The sequence below is a fragment of the Aethalodelphis obliquidens genome, unplaced genomic scaffold (genome assembly GCF_003676395.1).
Source record: "Aethalodelphis obliquidens isolate GAN/ISIS:26980383/991018 unplaced genomic scaffold, ASM367639v1 scaffold39, whole genome shotgun sequence".
NCBI classification, from domain to species: Eukaryota; Metazoa; Chordata; class Mammalia; order Artiodactyla; family Delphinidae; genus Aethalodelphis; species Aethalodelphis obliquidens.
Window position 1 is genome coordinate 8,972,743 of NW_020837983.1, and position 20,933 is coordinate 8,993,675.

Sequence of the window (20,933 nt, forward strand, 5' to 3'; positions counted from 1 at the left end):
TACATGGGCATCTTATAAACAGCATATAGCTAGGTTTTGCATTTTAATTAGCCCTAATAATTTGTCTATAAGAGAATTGACATTTAGTGAAAAATGTATTTCACTTTATTCCTTCCAACTTACATTTAGCTTACTACTTTATGTTTTTGTTTTCTCTATTTCTTTTTCCCTATTCTTGCTAATCTAAGCTGTTTTAATTGTGTTTTGTGCCTTTTATTATCCTGGAAGTTCTCCTGTACTTTCAGCTTTTCACTATGGAGTATGATGTTAGCTTGGGCTTGTCATATACGGCCCTTCACTATGTTCAGGTACATTCCCTCTATACTCTTACTACTCAATTCAATCAAATATACTCTAGTGAAAGACTAATCTTACACGGTATTTTATAACTGTTCTGTCATTATCTAAATGCTACTTTCATGTTTTTGTACTTACCCTTCTCCCAGTTTCTCTAGTACATCAAAAACTTCTTCAGGCTGCTTAGTCAAACTGTCTTCACTCAGCTTTTTTAGCTTACTGATGAGAAAAAGAACAGAAAAAATATTTTCCTTAACATCTTTCATAAATTTTTTAATTTTACTTTTAAGAGGCAATATACTCAAATGGTTCAAAAATCAATCAATATAAAAAAGTATACAGTATATAGTCTCCTTCCAACCCCTGTTCTTAATCTTCCCAGAAACACCTCAAAGAATAAGCACTTTTATTTGCTTCTTGTGAAACCTTTATACAAATATGAATACATATTTTTATTTCTCCCCCTTTTAACACACAATATAGCATTTTATACACAATGTTTTTTATCCACACTGTTATATATTTTGATGTTTTTACTTGACAACATAAAATCCATGTTGGAGATCTCTACAACATAAATACGTAGAAAGCATCCTCATTCTTTTCTTTTTTACATCTACATCCTATTCTATTGCAAAGATGTAGTATCTCTTACTCTCCGATCCTTTACTTATGGATATCTAGGTTCCCTTTTGCTAATATAAACAACACTGCAATAAATAAGCTTATACATAAGTCAACTCACACATGTGCCAGCATATCTTTAAGATAAATTCCCAGAAGCGAAACTGCGAGGTCAAGGGAATATATAAACACACACAAATATAGAAGTATATATATTGATAAATAAGCACATATACTGTAAGTATAACCATATGTCATAATATAAATTTAATAACATAAGATCACTATTATAATAACTATATAGTAATTATTAAAATTTTTGATTGATTATATTATGGTATATTTTATCTACTATAATTGTATGTGATATTCATATATATGTATATTAATAGATATTAACAAACTGCCCACCAGGGGGCTTATATGAATTTAATCTCCTACCAGTAATATATGAGAGAGCATCTTTTCCCACAATTCCACCTACATAGTATTGAACCAAATATTTCAGCCAATACATTAGGTGAAAACTTGTAACTCAGAGAAGATTTATTTTGCATTTCTCTTACTATGAGTGAAGTTGAGCATCTTTTAATATAATATAAAACAAATCATCTATTCATGTTCTTTGCTCACTTTTCTCCTGGGTTTTTGGTCCTTTTCTTATCTGTATACAAGGAAAACTGGCTTTCGTTTAGGTTGTACATATTTTCACTTGTATTGACTTCACTTAGGAGTTTTTAGTTTTATGGTCCACTTGACTATTTGCCATAGAGAAATGTCTTTTTATTTTTTTTTTAAAGTTATCCATAGTATGGCATGTGCAGAAATATCTAGAAGCAAGAAATGAGAGGCATTATACATGGTATGTCTGAAAGACCAAAAATAATTCACTATGAATAAAGTATCACGTATAAAGAACCAAAAATAATTCAGAAAGAATAAAGTAGAAGTGGCCAGGATGTATTAAAAAGGGTCAGGTTAAAAAGAGTCTTGTAAACCATGTTAGGAGCTCTATTTTAAAAAGATCACTTCCCCTGTAATCCAGAGGAAGGACATGCAGTAAGCAACAGTAGAGAAGGGAAACCAGTAGGGGATTATTCAAAATATGTATGCAGAGAATATAGCAGTGGCAGTAAGAATGGAGAGAGGATAAGCTAATCAAGATATTAAAGAGGCACAGTCAACAGAAAGTGGTTTTGATTAAATATGGGATGATGCAAGAAAGAGAGGAGTTGAGCATGTCTCTTAATAAGCCTTTGGCTTAAGCTAATGACTAGATGGCAATGTTATTTACTAAGCTAAAGAACACCAGAAAAAAGTCTGGAGGGGAATAAGATGGGTTTAACTCCTCTCATCCAAATGCAGATTTCCAGCAACCAACTGTATATATGAATACCAGCAGAGATCTGAGTTGGCAATGTCATTTTTGGTGTCACCAGCACACAGATGAAGCCTGAAGACATGAGAAGGGATAAAATCATCAGGAAAATGTCTAAGAAGACATAAGGGTCAAGAAGAGATCCCAGGAAAACATCAATATTTAGGAAATGAGGTCATGAAGGACAAGAAAGTAGTACTTGACCATTTTCAAATGCTACTGAAAGTTCAAACAACTTAAAGATTTAAAAGTGTCCATTACAGGATTTCCACTTCTGACTGCAAGGATGTAAGAGGATCCAGAATTATCTGGCTGCTGTAAACAACTAAAAAACTCAGAAAAATATAGGAAGCAACTATTTTCAGACATGAGTATCAGATATTTCAGGACGGAGATCCATGAGAAAAGGGAAAGAAATAAGATAAGCCCTACTATCACCCAAGCTTTAGATCTATAGGTTATGTCCAAAATGTAGCACAGGGAGAAGGGAACCCAACAGAGCCCAGCAATTTTGCTGAGTTAAAGAAACAAAGATGGGAGTCTGGGGAGGCAAGGCAAATAAAATGTGCATTACAGAATACCTGTGAGAAAAGAGCTATACAGAGAAACAGGTCCATCAATCTACCGAAGAGCTCCCTTGACTATTTAGCTGAATGCCAACCTGTACATGCTTACAAAACACTCTACAAAACCCAACAAAATCAATTTCCTAAGAGAAAAAAACGACCAGGGAGTTTTAAAAAGAACAACTCCCAGAGGTCACACAAGGCTGAGAATCTTTCCCACCGTCAACAGTTAAGTGAACTCGTAGAATACAAAGGACATTCAGTAGACATCCCAGAACAGCCTTGTTTTAGAAAAGAGACTGCATTACCAAAACATAAACGCTACTTTACTTTAGACTCTCCCAAAAGGAGCTTAAAAACAGGCTTCAAGAGCACTGAGCCAATCTACAAGGTAACAACTGCCTACCAGAATAAGTCTATACAGGCATACCTCATTTTATCGTGCTTTGAAAATACTAAGTTTTTTACAAAAGGAAGGTTTGTGGCAACGCTGCACAGAGCAAGACTACTGGTGCCATTTTTCCAACAGCATTTGCTCACTTTGTGTCTCTGTGTCACATTTTGGCAATTCTCACAATATTTCAAACTTTTTCATTATTATTATATTTTTATGGTAATCTGTAATCAATGATCTTTGATGTTACCATTGTAATGTGTTTTGGGGTGCCATGAACCATGCCCATATAAGACAATGAACTTAATAAATGTTTTCTGTTCTAACTGCTCCACCAATTGGCCATTCCCCATTTCTCTCCCTTTCCTCAGGCCTCCCTATTCCCTGAGACAAAACAATACTGAAATTAGGCCAATGAATAACGGTACAACAACTTTAAGTGTTCAAGTGAAAAAAGAGTCACATATCTCTCACTTTAAATCAAAAGCTAGAATTGGTTAAGCTTAGTGAAGAAGGCATGTCGAAAGCTGAGAAAGGCCATAAGCCAGGCCTCCTGTGCCAAACAGTTACCCTTTTGAATGCTAAGGAAAAGTTCTTGAAGAAAAGTAAAGGTGCTACTCCAGTGAACACACAAATGATAAGAAAGCAAAACAGCCTTACTGCTGATAGAAAGTTTTAGTGGTCTCAATAGATCAAACCAGCCACAACATTACCTTAAACCAAAGCTTAATCCAGATCAAAGCCCTAATTCTCTTCAATGCTATAAAGACAGAAAAAGGTAAGGAAGTGGCCAAAGAAAAGCCTGAAGCTAGCAGAGGGTGGTTCATGGATTTTAAGGAAAGAAACCATCTCTATAACGTGAAAGTGAAAGGTGAAGCAGAAAGTGCTCAGGTAGAAGCTGCAACAAAGTTATACAGAAGATTCAGCTAAGATAGTTAATGAAGATGCCTACACTAAACAACAGATTTTCAATGTAGATGAAACAGCCTTATATTGGAAGAATATACCATCTACAACTTTCATAGCTAAAGAGGAAAAGTCAATGTCTGGCTTCACAGGACAATGCAGCTGGTGACTCTAAGTTGAAGCCAATGCTCATTTACCAATCTGAAAATCCTAGGGTCCTTAAGAATTATGCTACATCCACTCTGCCTGTGCTCTATAAGTGGAATAATAAAACCTGGATGACAATACATCTGTTTACAACATGGTTTACTGAATATTTTAAGCCCACTGTTGAGAACTGCTGCTCAGAAAAAAAGATTCCTTTCAAAACATTACTGCTCATTGACAATGCACTTGGTCACCCAAGAGCTCTTATGAAGACGTACAAAGAGAGTAATGTTGTTTTCATGCCTGCTAACACAACGTCCATTCTGCAGCCCACAAATAAAGGAGCAATTTCAACTTTCATTCAAGTCTTATTATTTTAAAAATGTTATTTCATAAGGCTACAGTTGCCATAGATAATGACTTCTCTGAAGGCTCTGGGCAAAGTAAACTGAAAACCTTTTGGAAAGGATTTACTAAGGATTTACTAATCACAAGAACATTCATGATTCAAGGGAAAAGGTCAAAATAACATCAACATCAATAAGGGTTTGGAAGAAGCTGAATCCAATTCTCATGGATGACTTTGAGGGGTTCAAAACTTCAGTGGAGGAAAATACTGCAGACATGGTAGAAACAGCAAGAGAACTAGAATTAAAAGTCGAACCTGAAGATGTGGCTCAATTGCTGTAATCTCATGATAAAACATTAGCGGATGAGGAGTTGCTCCTCATGGATGAGCAAAGAAAGTAGTTTCTTGAGATAGAATCTACTCCTGATGACCATGCTATCAAGACTGTGAAAATGACAACAAAGGATGTTAAATATGACATAAACTTAGTTGATGAAACAGCAGGGTTTAAAAGGACTGACTCCAACTTTGAAAGAGGTTATACTGTGGATAAAATGCTATCAAGCAGCATTGCATGCTACAGAGAAATCATTCAGGAAGGAAAGAGTAACTGAAGTGGCAAACTTCACTGTTGTCTTATTTTAAGAAATTGCAACAGCAATGCCAACTTTCAGCAACCATCACCCTCATTAGTCAGCAGACATCAACATTGGGGCAAGACCTTCCAGGAGCAAAACAGATTACATCTAGCTGAAGGCTCAGATGATGGTTAGCACTTTTTAGAAATAAAGTATTTTTCAATTAAGGTATATTACATTGTATTTTAGACAATACTACCGCCCACTTAATAGACAACAGCATAGCTTAAACACAACTTTTTTGTGCACTGGAAAACCAAAAAATTCGTGTGATTCACTTTGTTGCAATGTTTGCTTTATTGCAGTTGTCTGGAACTGGACCTGCAGTATCTCTGAAGTATGCCTGCAACTCCTTAAACAAACAAAACTCAGCCTTAACAATGTAAAAATTTATAATGCCAAGAATTCAATCAAAAGAAGCAAGAAGAACTAAAAACCCACAGACTGTGGGAAAAACCACATTCACAGAAAGATAGACAAGATGAAAACGCACAGGGTGATGTACCAGATAAAGGAACAAGACAAACCCCAGAAAAACAACTAAATGAAGTGGAGATAGGAAACCTTAAGAAAAACAATTCAGAATAATGATAATGAAGATGATCCAGGACTTCAGAGAAGGAATGAAGGAAATGATTGAGAAGATGCAAGAAATGTTTAACAAAGAACGAGAAGAATTAAGGAATACATAGAAGAATTAAAGAACAAACAAACAGAGAATAACAATAAAATAACTGAAATGAAAAATGCACTTGAAGAAATCAAAAGCAGAATAACTGAGGCAAAAGAACAGATAAGTGACCTGGAAGACAGAATGGTGGAACTCACTGCCATGGAACAGAATAAAGAAAAAACAAAGGAAAGAAATGAAAACAGCCTAAGAGACAGCTGGGGCAAAATTAAATGCAACAACATTCGCATTATAGGGGTCCGAGAAGGAGAAGAGAGAGAGAAAGGACCTGACAAAATATTTGAAGAGATTATAGTCGAAATCTTCCCTAACATGGGAAAGGAAATAGCCGACCGAGTGCAGGAAGCTCACAGAAATGCCAGACAGGATAAACCCAAGGAGGAACATGCCGAGACACATATTAAAAACATTGACAAAAATTAAAAACAATGAAAAATTATTGAAAGCAACAATGGAAAAATGACAAATAGCATACAAGGAAACACCCATAAGGGTAACAGCTGATTTCTCAGCAGAAGCTCTACAAACCAGAGGAAGTAGCATGAGATATTTAAAGTGATGAAAGAGAAAAACCTACAACCAAGATTACCCTACCCGGCAAGGATCTCATTCAGATTCAACAGAGAAATCAAAAGCTTTACAGACAAGCAAAAGCTAGGAGAACTCAGCACCACCAAACCAGCTCTACAAAAAAAGCTAAAGGAACTTCTCTAAGTGGGAAACACAAGAGAAGAAAAGAACCTATAAAAACAAAACCATAACAATTAAGAAAATGGTAATAGGAACATACATATCAATAATTACCTTAAATGTGAATGGATTAAATGCTCCAACCAAAAGACAAAGGTTTGCTGAATAGATACAAAAACAAGACCCATATATATGCTGTCTACAAGAGACCCACTTCACACCTAGGGACACATACAGACTGAAAGTGATGGGAAGGAAAAAGATATTCCATGCAAATAGAAATCAAAAGAAAGCTGGAGAAGCAATACTCATATCAGATAAAATAGACTTTAAAATAAAGAATGTTACATGACACAAGGAAGGACACTACATAACGATCAAGGGATCCATCCAAGAGTAAAATATAACAATTATAAATATATATGCACCAACATAGGAGCATCTCAATACATAAGCCAACTACTAACAGTTATAAAAGTGGAAATTGACAGTAACACAATAATAGTGGGGGACTGTAACACCTCACTTAAACCAATGGACAGATAATCCAAACAAAAAATTAATAAGGAAACACAAGCTTTAAATGACACAATACACCACACAGGCTTAATTGTTATTTATAGGACATTCCATCCAAAAACAGCAGATGACACTTTCTTCTCAAGTGCACATGGAACATTCTCCAAGACAGATCACATCTTGGGTCAAAAATAAAGCCTCAGTAAATGTAAGAAAACCAAAATCCTATCAAGCATCTTTCCTGAACACAACACTATGAGATTAGAAATAAATTACAGGGAAAAAAACGTAAAAAATACAAACACATGGAGGCTAAACAATACGTTACTAAATAATCAAGAGATCACTGAAGAAATCAAAGAAGAAATCAAAAAATACCTAGAGACAAATGACGATGAAAACATGATAATCCAAAACCTATGGGATGCAGCAAAAGCAGTTCTAAGAGGGAAGTGTATAGCAATACAAGTCTACATCAAGAAACAAGAAAAATCTCAAATAAATAATCTAACCTTACACCTAAAGCAACTAGAGAAAGAAGAACAAAAAAAAAAAACCCAAAGTTAGTAGAAGTAAAGAAATCATAATGATCAGAGCAGAAATAAATGAAATAGAAACAAAGAAAACAATAGCAAAGATCAATAACACTAAAAGCTGGTTATTTGAGAAGATAAACAAAATTGATAAACCATTAGCCAGACTCATCAAGAAAAGGAGGGAGAGGACTCAAATCAACAAAATGAGAAAAGAAAAAGGAGAAGTTACAACAGGCACCGCAGAAATACAAAGCATCCTAAGAGACTACTACAAGCAACTCTATGCCAATAAAATGCACAACCTGGAAGAAATGGACAAGTTCTTAGAAAAGTATATCTTTCCAAGACTGAACCAGCAAGAAAAAGAAAATATGAACAGACCAATCACAAGTAATGAAATTGAAACTGTCATTAAAAATCTTCCAACAAACAAAAGCAAGGACCAGATGGCTTCACGGGTGAATTCTATCAAACATTCAGAAAGAGCTAACACCCATCCTTCTTAAACTCTTCCAAAAAATTGCAGAGGAAGGAACACTAGCAAACTCATTCTATGAGGCCACCATCACCCTGATACCAAAACCAGACAAAGATACTACAAAAAAAGAAATTACCAACAAATATCACTAATGAACATACATGCAAAAATCCTCAACAAAATACTAGCAAACAGAAACCAACAACACATTAAAAGGATCATACACCAAGATTAAGTGGGATTTACCCCATGGATGCAAGGATTCTTCAATATATGTAAATCAATCAATGTGATACACCATATTAACAAACTGAAGAAGGAAAACCATATCATCATCTCAATAGATGCAGAAAAAGCTTGCGACAAAATTCAACACCCATTTATGATAAAAGTTCTCCAGAAAGTGGGCAGAGGGGGAACCTACCTCAACATAATGAAGGCCATATAAGACAAATCCACAGCAAACATCAGTCTCAACTGTGAAAAACTGAAAGCATTTCCTCTAAGATCAGGAACAAGACAAGGATGTCCACTCTCACCACTATTACTGAACACCACTATACTGAACATAGTTTTGGAAGTCCTAGCCATGGCAATCAGAGAAGAAAAAGAAATAAAAGGAATACAAACTGGAAAAGAAGAAGTAAAACTGTCACTGTTTGCAGTGACATAATACACAGAGAATCCTAAATATGCTACCAGAAAACTGCTAGAGCTAATCAATGAATTTGGTAAAGTTGCAGGATACAAAATTAATGCACAGAAATCTCTTGCATTCCTATACACAAATTATGAAAAATCTGAAAGAAAAATTGAGGAAACACGCTCATTTATCACTGCAACAAAAAGAATAAAATACCTAGGAATACACCTACCTAGGGAGACAAAAGACCTGTGTGCAGAAAAATGTAGACACTGATGAAAGAAATTAAAGATGAATGAAACAGATGAAGAGATATACCAAGTTCTTGGATTGGAAGAAACAATATTGTGAAAATGACTATGACTATACTACCCAAAGCAATCTACAGGTTCAATGCAATCCCTATCAAATTACCAGTGGCATTTTTTACAGAACTAGAACAAAAAATCTTAAAATGTGTATGAAGACACAAAAGACCCCAAATAGCCAAAGCAGTCTTGATGGAAAAAAATGGAGCTGAAGGAATCAGACTCCCTGACTTCAGACTATACTACAAAGCTACAGTAATCAAGACAGCATGGTACTGGCATAAAAACAGAAATACAGATCAATGGAACTGGATAGAAAGCCCAGAGATAAACCCACGCACCTATGCTCAACTAATCTATGGCAAAGGAGGGAAGCATACACAACGAAGAAAAGACAGTCTCTTCAATAAGTGGTGCTGGGAAAACTGGACGGGTACATGTAAAGGAATGAAATTAGAACACACCCTAACACCATACACAAAAATAAACTCAAAATGGATTAGAGACCTAAATGTTAGACCAGACACTATAAAACCCTTAGAGGAGAACATAGGAAGAACACTCTGACATAAATCACAGCAAGATCTTTTTTGATCCACCTTCTAGAGTAATGGAAATCAAAACAAAAATAAACAAATGGGACCTAATGAAACTTAAAAGCTTTTGCACAGCAAAGGAAACTACAAACAAGACGAAAAGACAACACTGAGATGGGAGAAAATATTTGCAAATGAATCAACAAAGAATTAATCTCCAAAATATATAAACAACTCATGCAGCTCAATACTAAAAAAACAAACAACCCAATCCAAAAATGGGCAGAAGACCTAAATAGATATTTCTCCAAAGAAGACATACAGATGGCCAAGAAGCACATGAAAAGCTGCTCAACATCATTAATTATTAGAGAAATGCAAATCAAAACTACAATGGGGTATCACCTCACACCAGTTAAAATGGGCATCATCAGAAAATCTACAAGCAACAAATGCTGGAGAGGGTGTGGAGAAAAGGGGACCCTCTTGCACTGCTGGTGGGAATGTAAATTGATACAGCCACGATGGAGAACAGTACGGAGGTTCCTTAAAAAACTAAAATTAGAAGTACCACATGACCCAGCAATCACACTACTGGGCATATACCCAGAGAAAACCATAATTCAAAAAGACACAAGCACCCCAACGTTCATTGCAGCACTATTTACAACAGCCAGATCATGGAAGCAACCTAAATGCCCATCGACAGAGGAATGGATAAAGAAGATGTGGTACATATATACAACAGAATACTACTCAGCCATAAAAAGGAACGAAATTGGGTCATTTGTAGAGATGTCTATTGATCTAGAGACTGTCATACAGAGTGAAGTAAGTCAGAAAGAGAAAAACAAATATCGTATATTAATGCATATATGTGGAACCTAGGAAAATGGTACAGATGAACCAGTTTGCAGGGCAGAAATTGAGACACAGATGTAGAGAACAAACGTAAGGACACCAACGGAGGAAAGTGGCTGGGGGGGATGGTGGTGTGATGAATTGGGAGATTGGGATTGACATATACTAATATGTATAAAATGGATAAGTAATAAGATCCTGCTCTATAAATAAATAAATAAAATTCAAAAATTCAGAAAAAAAATAAGAAAATTGGTGCCCGTAAACTTGCTCCATGCAAGGTTGCCGCAAACCTTCAATTTGTTAAAAAAAAAAAATGCAATATGTGTGAAACACAATAAAAATGCAGTATGCCTGTAATGTCTTCCATTAGGTGCTATTTTCTTAGGAAACTAATGACCTATACAGGGAGGAATTGGGAGAACTTACCAGGAAGAGATTGCATCTTTAAAGAGTGCCCTTGCACAGCATTTACTTTGTATCCAGACAACACTCCAGACAATGATTCTAAGCCATTTTCATTCATGAACTCAACCCTCCCAACAACTCTACACAGTAGAGACTATTATTACCATTAAGTGTTTCCATGTAATAATTCGAGAAATACTTAATAATAATAGTTTGGGAAGTTGATCCTCACAGTGGTTAAGTAATTTGCCCTAACCCAGTTAGTTAGTGATGAGGCTCAATTCCAACCCAGACCTTCTGACTTCATAGCCCGTTCTTGTAATCACTACTCTTTTCAGAGCTTGTGGGAAAGTCATCTTCCTGTGATGTGGATGTGCTCCTTCAGGAAGGAGAGCTGTGTGGACCAGACCAGATTTGTAACAGGAAGAGACTGGGGCTGGTTTGAGCAGAAAATGTATTTCTTAAAAGAATCTGAAACAAAGTATTTTTCAAATGCATCACATACAGAAAATGGCTGTAAAAGGGAGTAATTCTTACACTATTAAAGAAACAGAAAGACATAAGGTATTTTTAGGAATTGTAGAATCTTCAATAAGGGCCAGCTATTGGATGATGTTAAAGAATTGTTTTTAATTTTCTTAAGAGTGAAAAGGGAATTATGGACTTAAGAGAATGTGCTTCCTCTTAAGGGACACGTGCTTAAGTATTTAGAGGTGAAGGGTCATGATGTGGGCAACTTAGTTTCAGATGGTTCAACAAATCTGTTTATATGTGTGGAGACAGAATTTGCACACACAAAAATGGAAAATATCGAAACACTGGTGACTGTGAAGAAAGAAAAAAAAAGAATTCAATAAAAAATTATGGATATATGAGAAACTGGGAACTGTGACTCACAAAGAGGAGAAAAATTAGTCAATTAAAACAGACACAGAAATGGCAAAAACAGTGGAATTAACAAAAAACAATTTTATAAAGAGCAAATATAAATAAGTCCCATGTACTTAGAGATGCAATGTAAATGGATAGGAAAAAAGAGCTAAACAAAAAATTTACAGATGAAACAAAGTACTGAAATGAAATTTTCACTGGATACGATCTGAACAGATTAGACAGTACAGCAAAAAGGTAACGTGAAGAAAAAAATGTTTAAAGAAAAAAAGGAGAAAAGAAAGAGCCTGAGCCCCACATGGAAATGAAGAATAGGTATAGATAAATATATATAAACAGAGAGAAAGAGAAAAAAGGGGGTAGGGGAGAAACTGGCCAAACATTTTCCAAATTTTATAAAAACAATAAACTACAAATGCAAGTAACTCAGCAAATCTAAAAAGATAAATACACACAAACACACACACAGACAAACCACATGTATTGTAATCAAATTGCCACCAATAAGAAGTACAGGAGTAGGAATAAGAGAATACTAAAAGCAGTCACAGAAAAAAGACATATTACTTAAATAAGAACAAAAACAAGGGGATTCCCTGGTGGCGCAGTGGTTAAGAATCCACCTGCCAATGCAGGGGACACAGGTTCGAGCCCTGGTCTGGGAAGACCCGACATGCTGCGGAGCAACTAAGCACAAGCGCCACAACTACTTACTCTAGGGCCCATGAGCCACAACTACTGAGCCAGCGTGCTGCAACTACCGAAGCCCATGCACCTAGAGCCCGAGATACACAAGAGAAGCCACTGCAATGAGAAGCCCGAGCACTGCAATGAAGTGTAGCCCCCGCCCGCCATAACTAGAGAAAGCCGTCGCGCAGCAATGAAGACCCAATGCAGCCAAAAATAAATAAAATAAATAAATATACTTAAAATAAGAAAAAAAACAAGGATGACTGTAGTATTCTTGCCAGACAGTAAGCGAGCCAAAAGACAGCGATTCCTTAAAAGTGATGATAGAAAACAATAATCAACATAAAATTCTATATTTAATGGAAATATCCCTCAAAAAGTGAAGGAAAAATAAAAAATTTTCAAACAAAAAAGGGTGATAGAATTCATTATGAGTGGACTTTCACAACAATAAATGGTTAAAGACAGTTCTTCAGGCTACAAGAAAATGATGTCAAAAGGAAACATAAACTTATACAAAAGAATAAAGAACAGCAGCTAGTAAAAATACAGGTAAATACAAAAAAAAAAAATTCAACAACAGCAGAATGTACATTCTTCTCAAATGCACACGGAACAGGAACAATCTCCAAGAGAGACTGCATGTTAGGCCATAAAACATATCTTTAAAATTTCAGAAGACTGTAATCATACAAAGTATCTTCTCCAAACAGAATGGAATGAAAAATGAAATCAAAAACAGTAGGGCAAGAGGAAGATCCAGAAATACGTGAATGTTAACATATTCTTAAACAAAGGATCAAAGAAGAAATCACAAGGGAATTAAGAAAATATCTGGAGAGAAATGAAAACAAAAATACAACATACCAAGACACAAGAGATGCAGCAAAAGCAGCATTAAGAGGGCAATTTATAGCAGTAAGCCCTTCGATTTAAGAAGAAGATCTCAGCTTCAAGATGGCAGAGGAGTAAAACGTGGAGATCACCTTCCTCCCCACAAGTACATCAAAAATACATCTACATGTGGAACAGCTCCTACAGAACACCTACTGAACACTGGCAGAAAAACCTCAGACTTCGAAAAAGGCAAGAAACTCCCCACGTACCTGCGTACGGCAAAAGAAAAAAGAAAAACCAGAGCCAAAAGAATAGGGACGGGACCTGCACCTCTGGGAGGGAGCTGTGAAGGAGGAAAAGTTTTCACACACTAGGAAGGCCCCCACTGGCGGAGACAGTGGGTGGGCGGGGGGAGAAGCTTTGGAGCCACGAGGAAAGCGCAGCAACAGAGGTGCAGAGGGCAAAGTGGAGAGATTTCTGCACAGAGGATCACTGCCAACCAGCATTCACCAGCCTGAGAGGCTTCTCTGCTAACCTGCTGAGGTGCGTGGGGGCTGGGAGCTGAGGCTTGGGCTTCACAGTTCAGATCCCAGGGAAAGGACTGGGGTTGGCTGCGTGAACACAGCCTGAAGGGAGCTAGTGTGCCACGGCTAGTGGGAGGGAGTCCGGGAAAAGGTCTGGAGCTGCCAAAGAGGCAAGAGACTTTTTCTTGCTTCTTTGTTTCCTGGTGTGCAAGGAGAGGGGATTAAGAGCGTCGCTTAAAGGAGCTCCAGAGACAGGCGTGAGCCGCGGCTATCAGCACGGACCCCAGAGACGGGCATGAGATACTAAGCCTGCTGCTGCAGCCATTAAAAAGCCTGTGTGCAAGCACAGGTCACTGTCCACACCTCCCCTCCCGGGAGCCTGCGCAGTCCACCAGTGCCACAGTCCTGTGATGCAGGGACAACTTCCCTGGGAGAACACATGGTGCGCCTCAGCCTGCTGCAATGTCGCACTGGCCTCTGCTGCCGCAGGCTCACCCTGCATTCCATATCTCTCCCTCCCCAAGGCCTGAGTGACCCAGAGCCCATTAATCAGCTGCTACTTTAACCCTGCCCTGTCTGGGCAGGGAACAGAAGCCCTCAGGCGACCTACACACAGAGGCGGGGACAAATCCAAAGCTCATCCCCAGGAGCTCTGCGAACAAAGAAGAGAAAGGGAAATCTCTCCATGCAGCCTCAGGAGCAGCAGATAAAATCTTCACAATCAAACTGATGTACCCTGCATCTGCGGAATACCTGAACAGACAACAAATCATCCCAAAATTGAGGCAGTGGACTTTGGGAACAACTGTAGACTTGGGGTTTGCTTTCTGCATCTAATTTATTTCTGGTTTTATGTTTATCTTAGTTTAGTACTTAGAACTTATTATCATTGGTATATTTATTGATTTTGCTGTTCTCTTCCTTTGTTTTTTTTTAAATACGTATATATATTACTTTCCTTTTTCTCTATTTGTGAGTGTATATGTGTATGCTTCTTTCGGTGATTTTGTCTATATAGCTTTGCTTTCACCATTTGTCGTAGGGTTCTGTGTGTCTTCTTTTTTTTTTAATATAGTTTTTAGTGCTTGTTATTGGTCTATTTGTTTTTTGGTTTGGTTGCTCTCTTTTTTCTTCTATTACTTTTTTATCTTTTTATTTTAATAATATTTTTAATTTTTATTTCAATAACTTTTACCTTATTTCATTTTACTATGTTGTATTTTATTTTTCTTTCTTTATATTCTCCCTGTTCTTCTGAGCTGTGTGGCTGACAGGGTCTTGGTGCTATGGCTGGCTGTCATGCCTGAGCCTCTGAGGTGGGAGAGCTGAGTTCAGGACAATGGTCCACCAGAGACCTCCTGGCCCCATGTAATATCAAATGGTGAAAGCTCTCCCAGACATCTCCATCTCAATGGTAAGACCCAGCTTAACTCAACAACCAACAAGCTACAGTGGTGAACACCCTATGCCAAACAACTACCAAGACAGGAACACAACCCCACTCGTAAGCAGAGAGGCTGCCTAAAATCATAATAAGGTCACAGACACACAAAAACACACCACCAGATGCAGTCCTGCACACCAGAAAGACAAGATCCAGCCTCAACGTCCAGAACACAGGCACCAGTCCCCTTGACCAGGAAGCCTACACAACCCACTGAACCAACCTTACCCACTGGGGGCAGACAACAAAAACACCGGGAACTACAAACGTGCAGCCTGCGAAAAGGATGCCCCAAACACAGTAAGGTTAGGCAAAATCAGAAGACAGAGAAATACAAAGCAGATAAAGAAGCAAGGTAAAAGAACCCCAGACCAAACAAATGAAGAGGAAACAGGCAGTCTACCCGAAAAAGAATTCAGAATAATAATAGTAAAGATGATACAAAATCTTAGAAATAGAATGGAGAAAGTACAAGAAACATTTACAAAGGACCTAGAAGAACTAAAGAGCAAACAAACAATGATGAACAACATAATAATGAAATTTAAAATTCTCTAGAAGGAATCAATAGGAGAATAACTAAGGCAGAAAAACAGGTAAGTGACCGGGAAGATAAAATAGTGGAAATAACTACCGCAGAGCAAAAGAAAGAAAAAAGAATGAAAAGAATTGAGGACAGTCTCAGACACCTCTGGGACAACATTAAATGCACCAACATTCGAATTATAGGGGACCCATAAGAAGAGAAAAAAAAAGAGACTGAGAAAAAATTTGAAGAGATTACGGTGGAAAAATTCCCTAATGTGGGAAAGGAAATAAGTCCAGGAAGCACAGAGAGTCCAATACAGGATAAATCCAAGGAGAAACACGCCAAGGCACATATTAATCAAACTATAAAAAATTAAATACAAAGAAAAAATATTAAAAGCATCAAGGGAAAAGCAACAAATAACATACAACAGAATCCCCATAAGGTTAACAGCTGATCTTTCAGCAGAAACTCTGCAAGCCAGAAGGGAGTGGCAGGACATATTTAAAGTGATGAAAGTGAAAAACCTACAACCAAGATTACTCTACCCAGCAAGGATCTCATTCAGATTCGATGGAGAAATTAAAACCTTTACAGACAAGCAAAAGCTAAGAGAATTCAGCACCACCAAACCAGCTATACAACAAATGCTAAAGGAACTTCTCTAGGCAGGAAATGCAAGGAAAGGAAGGACCTACAATAACAAACCCATAACAATTAAGAAAATGGTAATAAAAACATACATATTGATAATTACCTTAAACATAAATGGATTAAATGCTCCAACCAAAAGACAAAGGCTTGCTGAAGGGATACAAAAACAAGACCCATATATATGCTGTCTACAAGAAACCCACTTCAGACCTAGGGAGAAATACAGAATGAAAGTAAGGAGATGGAAAACAGTATTCCAAGCAAATGGAAATCAAAAGAAAGCTGGAGTAGCAATTCTCATATCAGACAAAATAGACTTTAAAATAAAGACTATTACAAGAGACAAAGAAGGACACTACATAATGATCGAGGGATCATTCCAAAAAGATATAACAATTGTAAATATTTATGCACTGAACATCAGAGCACCTCAATACATAAGGCAAATGCTAACACCCATAAAACACTCATAAACGGGGAAATCGACAGTAACACAATAATAGTAGGGGACTTAGCACCCCATTTTCACCAATGGACAGATCATGCAAAATGAAAATAAATAAGAAAACACAAGCTTTAAATGATACATTAAACAAGATGGACTGAATTGATATTTATAGAACATTCCATCCAAATACAACAGAATACACTTTCTTCTCAAGTACTCATGGAACATTTTTCAGGATAGATCATATCTTGGGGTAAAAATCAAGCCTTGGTAAATTTAAGAAAATTGAAATCATGCCAAGTATCTTTTCCGACCACAAGACTATGAGACTAGATATCGATTAAAGGAATAAATCTGTAAAAAATACAAATACATGGAGGCTAAACAATACACTACTAAATAACCAAGAGATCACTGAAAAAATTAAAGAGGAAATCCAAAAATACCTAGAAACAAATTAAAATGAAAACACGACGAGCCAAAACCTATGGGATACAGCAAACACAGTTCTAAGAAGGAAGTTTATAGCAATGCAATCCTACCTCAAGAAACACCTCAAATAAACAATGTAACTTTGCAGGTAAAACAATTAGAAAAAAAAGAACAAAAAAAACTTATTAGCAGAAAAAAAGAAATCATAAAGATCAGATCAAAAATAACTGAAAAAGGGCTTCCCTGGTGGCACAATGGTTGAGAGTCCACCTGCCGAGGCAGGGGACACGGGTTTGTGCCCCGGTCTGGGAAGATCCCACATGCCGCAGAACGGCTGGGCCCGTGAGCCATGGCTGCTGAGCCTGCGCGTCTGGAGCCTGTGCTCTGCAACGGGAGAGACCACAACAGTGAGAGGCCCGCGTACAGCAAAAAAATAAAATAAAATAAAATAACTGGAAAAGGAATGAAGGCAAAAATAGCTAAAAGAAATAAAACTAAAAGCTGGTTCCTTGAGAAGATAAACAAAATTGATAAAGCACTAGCCAGACTCATCGAGAAAAAAAGGGAGAAGACTCAAATCAAGAAAATTAGAAATGAAAAAGGAGAAATAACAACTGACACTGCAGAAATACAAAGGATCATGAGAGATTACTACAAGCAACTATATACCAATAAAATGGACAACCTGGAAGAAATGGACAAATTCTTAGAAACCACGACCTCCCAAGACTGAACCAGGAAGTAATAGAAAATATAAACAGACCAATCACAAGCACTGAAATTGAAAAACTACAGACCAATACCACTGATGAACATAGATGCAAAAATCCTCAACAAAATACTATCAACTAGAATCCAACAGCACATTAAAAGGATCATACACCATGACCAAGTGGGGTTTATCCCAGGAATGCAAGGATTCTTCAATATACGCAAATCAATGTGATACACCATATTAACAAATTGGAGGAAAAACCATATGATCATCTCAATAGATGCAAAACAAGCTTTCAACAAAATTCAGCACCCATTTATGATACAAACTCTCCACAGAGTATGCAAAGAAGGAACTTACATCAACATAATAAAGGCCATACATGACAAACCTAAAGCCAACATCGTTTTCAGTGGTGAAAAACTGAAACCATTTCCACTAAGATCAGGGACAAGAAAAGGTTGCCCACTCTGACCACTATTACTCAACATAGTTTTGGAAGTTTTAGCCACAGCAATCAGAGAAGAAAAAGAAATAAAAGGAATCCAAAACGGACAAACAGTAAAAGCATCACTGTTTGCAGTTGACATGATACTATACATAGAGAATCCTAAAGATGCTACCAGAAAACTGCTAGAGCTAATCAATGAATTTGGTAAAGTAGCTGGATATAAAATTAATGCACAGAAATCTCTTGTATTCCTATACACTAATGAGGAAAAATCTGAAAAAGAAATTAAGGAAACACTCCAATTTAACACAGCAACAGAAAGAATAAAATACCTAGGAATAAACCTACCTAAGGAGACAAAAGACCTGTATGCAGAAAACTATAAGACACTGATGAAAGAAATTAAAGATGATACAAAAAGATGGAAAGATATACCATGCTTCTGGATTGGAAGAATCAACATTGTGGAAATAAATATACTACCCAAAGAAATCTACAGATTCAAGGCAATCCCTACCAAACTACCAATGGCATTTTTCACAGAACTAGAACAAAAAATTTCACAATTTGTATGGAAACACAGAAGACCCCGAATAGCCAAAGCAATCTTGAGAAAGAAAAACACAGCTGGAGGATTCAGCCTCCCTGACTTCAGACTATACTACAAAGCTACAGTAATCAAGACAGTACGGTAATGGCACAAGAAAAGAAATACAGCTCAATGGAACAGAATAGAAAGCCCAGAGATAAACCCACACACATATGGTCACCTTATTTTTGATAAAGGGAACAAGTATATACAATGGAAAAAAGACAGTCTCTTCAATAAGTGGTGCTGGGAAAACTGGACAACTACATGTAAAAGAATGAAATTAGAACACTCCCTAACACCATACACAAAAATAAACTCAAATGGATTAAAGACCTAAATGTAAGTCCAGATACTATAAAACTCTTAGAGGAAAACATAGGCAGAACACTCTATGACATAAATCACAGCAAGATCCTTTTGACCCACCACCTAAAGAAATGGAAATAAAAACAAAAATAAACAAATGGGACCTAATGAAACTTAAAAGCTTTTTCACAACAAAGGAAACCATAATACGAAAAGACAACCCTCATAATGGAAGAAAATATTTGCAAACGAAGCAACTGACAAAGGAAAAATCTCCAAAATATACAGGCAGCTCATGCAGCTCAATATCAAAAAACATACAACCCAATCCAAAAAAGGGCAGAAGACCTAAATAGACATTTTTCCAAAGAAGATATATAGATTGCCAACAAACACATGAAAGATGCTCAACATCACTAATCATTAGGGAAATGCAAATCAAAACTACAGTGAGGTATCGCCTCACACCAGTCAGAATGGTGATCATCAAAATATCTACACACAATAAATGCTAGAGAGGGTGTGGAGCAAAGGGAACCCTACTGCACTGTTGGAGGGAATGTACACTGATACAGCCACTATGGAGAACAGTATGGGGGTTCCTTAAAAAACTAAAAATGGAACTTCCATACGACCCAGCAATCCCACTGCTGAGCATATACCCTGAGAAAACCAGAATTGAAAAAGAGTCGTGTAGCACAATGTTCATTGCAGCTGTATTTACAGTAGCCAGGACATGGAAGCAGCCTAAGTGTCCATCGACAGATGACTGGATAAAGAAGATGTGGCACATATATACAATGGAGTATTACTCAGCCATAAAAAGAAACGAAATTGAGTTATTTATATGAGGTGGATGGACCTAGAGACTGCCATACAGAGTGAAGTAAATCAGAAAGAGAAAATCAAATACCGTATGTTAACACATATATATGAAATCTAAAAAACAAAAAAGGTTCTGAAGAACCTAGGGGCAGAACAGGAATAACGATGCAGACAGAGAGAATGGGCTTGAGGACACAGGGAGGGTGAAGGGTAAGCTGGGATGAAGTGAGAGAGTGGCATGGACATATATACACTACCAAATGTAAAATAGACAGCTAGTGAGAAGCAGCCGCACAGCACAGAGAGATCAGCTCGGTGCTTTGTGCCCACCTAAAGGGGTGGGAGGGAGATGTAAGAGGGAGGAGATATGGGGATATATGTTTATGTATAGCTGATTCACTTTGTTATATAGCAGAAACTAACACACCACTGTAAAGCAATTATACTCCAATAAACATGTTAAAAAAATGAAAACTATAAAAAAATGTATTAAAAAGGCAATTGAACACCAAAGAAAAAATTTATATTAGTTTCAAGTGTACAACATAGTAATTCAGTATCTTTATATATTGTACTCCATTTACAAAGTAATGGCTATATTTTCATGTATGGTACAATATATCCTT

The 20,933-nt window shown here is 36.9% G+C and overlaps 1 protein-coding gene across 2 annotated transcripts in view; it reads right to left on the reverse strand.

The window, feature by feature from the left end:
• Positions 1–20,933, reverse strand: part of STK3 (serine/threonine kinase 3) — a 321,732-nt gene that overhangs the window by 265,647 nt on the left and 35,152 nt on the right. For both annotated transcript variants that reach the window (XM_027131492.1, XM_027131491.1), the window contains exon 2: positions 436–516. In XM_027131492.1, the coding sequence (XP_026987293.1) occupies positions 436–516 (81 nt within the window). The remainder of the gene's footprint in view (positions 1–435; positions 517–20,933) is intronic.